This window comes from Procambarus clarkii, chromosome 56 (genome assembly GCF_040958095.1).
Source record: "Procambarus clarkii isolate CNS0578487 chromosome 56, FALCON_Pclarkii_2.0, whole genome shotgun sequence".
In the NCBI taxonomy this organism is placed as follows: domain Eukaryota; kingdom Metazoa; phylum Arthropoda; class Malacostraca; order Decapoda; family Cambaridae; genus Procambarus; species Procambarus clarkii.
In genome coordinates, this window is record NC_091205.1 from 32,910,409 (window position 1) to 32,914,468 (window position 4,060).

At 32.6% G+C, this 4,060-nt stretch overlaps 1 protein-coding gene across 1 annotated transcript; it reads right to left on the reverse strand.

Annotated features, from left to right (window-relative positions):
• Window positions 1-311: 311 nt before the first annotated feature.
• LOC138353250 (uncharacterized) lies at window positions 312-2,747 on the reverse strand. Its single transcript, XM_069306139.1, has 4 exons — window positions 2,636-2,747; window positions 1,886-2,088; window positions 1,212-1,353; window positions 312-424 (listed from the first exon to the last, which is right to left on the reverse strand). Exons 1-4 carry the CDS (start codon window positions 2,652-2,654, stop codon window positions 312-314), a joined length of 477 nt encoding a protein of 158 aa, XP_069162240.1. The 5' UTR covers window positions 2,655-2,747.
• Window positions 2,748-4,060: the final 1,313 nt, after the last annotated feature.

Here is a 4,060-nt window from a genome sequence, read left to right on the forward strand (position 1 = left end):
TATCAGCAGTCAAGTATAATACAACTAACAATTGAATTAATAGTGGTCCAGAACGGACCGAAACGTCTTTGTATTTTCATCTTTTTGTGTGTGGTTAGGACAACATTCTTCAGCAACATTATTGTGACTCATCAGCTGTATAAAATACAACTACTTTATACAACAAATCAGTAATGTAATTGTGGAACCTAAAAACTTGTCTAAAATATATACAAGTTTTGCTTTGAATTTAAAAAACGAAGAATGAGTTTTGATTACCTTTAATAGTTGAATCTTCAGACAGTCTTCGTTTTTTCTTCATTTTCTTTAACTTAAGTCTTGCTCCCATTCTTTTCTTTTGCCTCACTGATGTTGATATCTTCTTGGGCATCTATATTATTTGTTGGTATCTTGTTGACACTTGATCCATTGTCCTGCATGTATGCTGAAAATAAACAAACATGCGTAAAATTAATATGGTATCATCATTACAAAATATGTCTCCAAAAAACTTTAATTGAAAGAAACACTGAAATGTGAAATTTGGCAGCAATGAGGAACTATGTCATTATGGGAATTTTGGTACCCATATGTAAAGGAAGTATCATTATCTGCTGATATAGACCTGATGCAAAGTAAAGTGTGTCAAAATTATTTGCACACCTCCTCCACTATGTGATGGAGTGAAAAAAGATATGTGAATTCGGATAATTCTATAACAAATGTTCAAGATATGAGTAAATATTTCATTCAAAATGATCTGCTGCCAGAAATCTTGGTCAAATATCACCAGTTTGCTAACTGTATGTAGTAACTAAGTGATTGTAACCTATCCACCGCTGTCCACTGGATGGAGGCAGTGTGCAAGATAAACATATCAATTGTGACACTAGCTCTCCACACATGTCAGTTGCTTAATTTAAAATCTGTACTCATGGTCGGTCTCGAGCCCCTTGTCAATGTGGTGATGTGCATGGAATTATGTAATTAGGTCATCAAGATTGAAACTTGCTTAGCTAAAATGAATTGCTTGGTTCAGTCCCGGAGCCAATTAATTATGTGCCTCTGCAACCATTTCCACTACCGGTAACAACATGGATATGGGATGCATAATATATGAACTAAACTACTGTACTATGTAAATGCTTTTCATTATTGCCAACACAAAGGAACATGCAGGTGTTTATGATTTTCATTGTTAGCTTATGCAAAATAATAATAATAATAATTACCAAGATAAAACAATTCGGTGAGATTATTAACATTTTTGCTTGACAGACCACTTCCTGGTAACATGCTCTTTGTGGTATTTCTATTGCCGACCTTAAAATAGATGACAGCAACTTGATAACCACCACCTTGTAGCTTAGAGACCTGCAATACAACAAAATAGTTACAAATATAACTAAAATATTTTTAGTGTTAATTTGAACACAGTGTTCAAGAGATATGGCTTCAATTATAAAAAAAGAGATTAACTTTATGATTACAGAATATAAGATGGGATAACCATAAGCTTCTGAAACAGACAGCATCCCTCCCTCATACAGCATTGGGCACATCTGTAAAAGTGCAGAAGTACCGAAGTAGCTTAAGATGTACTTGTCTTACCTAGTTTAATAGTTTAGAGACCTACTGATAGTTATATCATTAAAGTATAATTACATAACTAATGGAAATTAAAAAAATACAAAATAACACAAAAATACTTATATAATGCACATTACTTTATTATTAACATCAATAAGTACAGTATCACCAAAATTGAAAATGTTAATACTAATTAATTATCAAATGGCTTAAAATCTGTTTATTTGTGGGACAATTTAAAACCTAACAGAATGGATATTAATACAATATGATACAATTCTAATTGAAGAAATAACAGAATGCATGAAATACTTACAGATTTTTTCATGGCTTTAAATGATCTGCAAAGGTTTTGATGCTTAGCAGCTCTTCGACCCATTTCCTTATATTTCTCCTCCCGCTCTACATCACCCTTACGCTTTTCATCTATAAAGCTGTGTCCACAGTTGCAGAAATGTCGACGAACACTAATGACATTACTGCAGATGGGACAACACCGCTGGAAAGGTTTCTTCTGGCCTGTAAATAAAGATAATCTGGGCAATCATAAAAAGAGTAAAATGTTTAAAATGTAATACAGTGGTACAAAAAACACAGTAGCAGCATAATGAAAGAGCACAAAGCAGTACAGTGCTACAGAAGACTGAGCGGAGAATTATGATTGTATTATTGAGAACCTGTACAGCACCAGATTTTATTAATTACACAAGTAAACCAAATTTAATATGTTTAAATAAGAAGAATAATCTGGAATTTTCAATGTAAATCAAAATTGCAATTTTGAACTGCAAATAATTAATTGTGAATCAAATATTTATTTGACTAAGTTTTTTGATCTTCCAATAATATTAAATTAATATTCAACTTAACTAACATTTTGTGGTATTAATAAAGTTTGAAATAGATATGCAATTTTAACAGACAAAATTGACAAAACAAAATTAAGATTTTATACTCTATATCTAATGATAATATGAACTTACACCCAAATAAAATTAATAACATACAACAAAAATAAAATTTAAAGTATATATTATAAACAAATCACAATTATAATGTAACTTACTTGAATTACTGGAAGCCATTGCTGTAATGTTCTCTCAGATAGAATTGTTGACAATGTTGTAATGTTGCAATTGATAATGTTGTCTGATTTAAATTTTACCTAAAAAAAACAAAAATATTTTAATACAGATATACAATAGCATCAGTTTAGATTATTATAAAAAAACAAAAATGCATATTTTTCATATATATTTTTTCATGTATATTTTTCTACCTTGCATATAAATGCAAGGTAGAATGCATATATGCACCACTAAGATGGTGTGCATGTATTTTATAACACATTTGAACAATGAAACTCTACAGATGATACAGAAGACACAAGAAATTGGCACTGTAGGAGACATTGAAAAAACAGAAATAACAGTGATAAGTTACAGGTGCTGAAGATGGTAGAAACGAGGAAATTAAATGAAACAAGGAACACAGGACACAATCAGACCTACTCTAAGAAGGAAAAACATGCAAGAGATCTGAGAATTACGACGTCTGACGACCTCACACTTTGTGAACATAACCGAGCAAATATAGTGGCGGCCAGAAAAATAATGGGGTTTATGAGAATGTTAAAATTCAAAGACCCCACCCACAGTAATGCTAATACTATTCAATAACTGGTGCTGTCCCATCTTGAGTATTGCTCGGTACTGACTCCCCCTTTCTGAACAGGAGAAATCTCTGAATTAGAGGAAATAAAGAGACCATAAACAGCAAACATATAAATGATAAAACATCTAAATAATTGAGACCGTCTCAAAGCTCTCAAAATGTACTCTCTGGACAGGAGACAAGAATGGTATCAAATAATACATATATGTAAGTTACTAGAGGGCCAGGTCCCAAATTTGCACAGCATAATATAACAACATACTGGAGCTAAAGATACAGAAGGAAATTAATAATAGGTGTCATAGGTACAATCAGAGAGCAGAGTCTTAACAGTAGGGGGTTCAAGGGCTGTTTGCTAGGCTAGGCAAGGGTAGACTAGGCTTGGCTAGTGTTGGCTAGGTTATGCTAGGAAGAAGTAGGCTAGGCTGATTTACTCCACCAGTAATTGGCGGTCTGTCTAATTACAAGCTACCACAAGCTACACAAGCTTCACATAGCTTCCTGGCAATACGTTAGTAATGAATAAATAAGATATATTTACTCATTATAATGTTGGTACTGAATGTACAACACGAAAAAACATAATTTTAATATGAAAAAGTATCTTTTTATAAAGAAATTAGACGAAAATAAAGAACTGGTGACACCAAATAAGTCGACGATCCAAGCGTCGGTTAGGTTAGGTTAGGTTAGATTTGGTTAGGTTTGATTAGGTTAGGTTAGGTTAGGTCAGCCTAACATATCATATTTATTCATTACTAACGTATTGCCAGGAAGCTTTGTGAAGCTTGTGTAGCTTGTGGTAGCTTGTGGTAAT

What these genes read in the sequence shown, in the direction of transcription:
- LOC138353250 (XM_069306139.1), bottom strand. An exon ending in TTAAAGCCATGAAAAAATCT is followed by an intron (nt 1,354 to 1,885) that starts GTAAGTATTTCA and finishes GTTGTATTGCAG; the next exon opens with GTCTCTAAGCTACAAGGTGG. An exon ending in CACCGAATTGTTTTATCTTG is followed by an intron (nt 425 to 1,211) that starts GTAATTATTATT and finishes GTTTATTTTCAG; the next exon opens with CATACATGCAGGACAATGGA.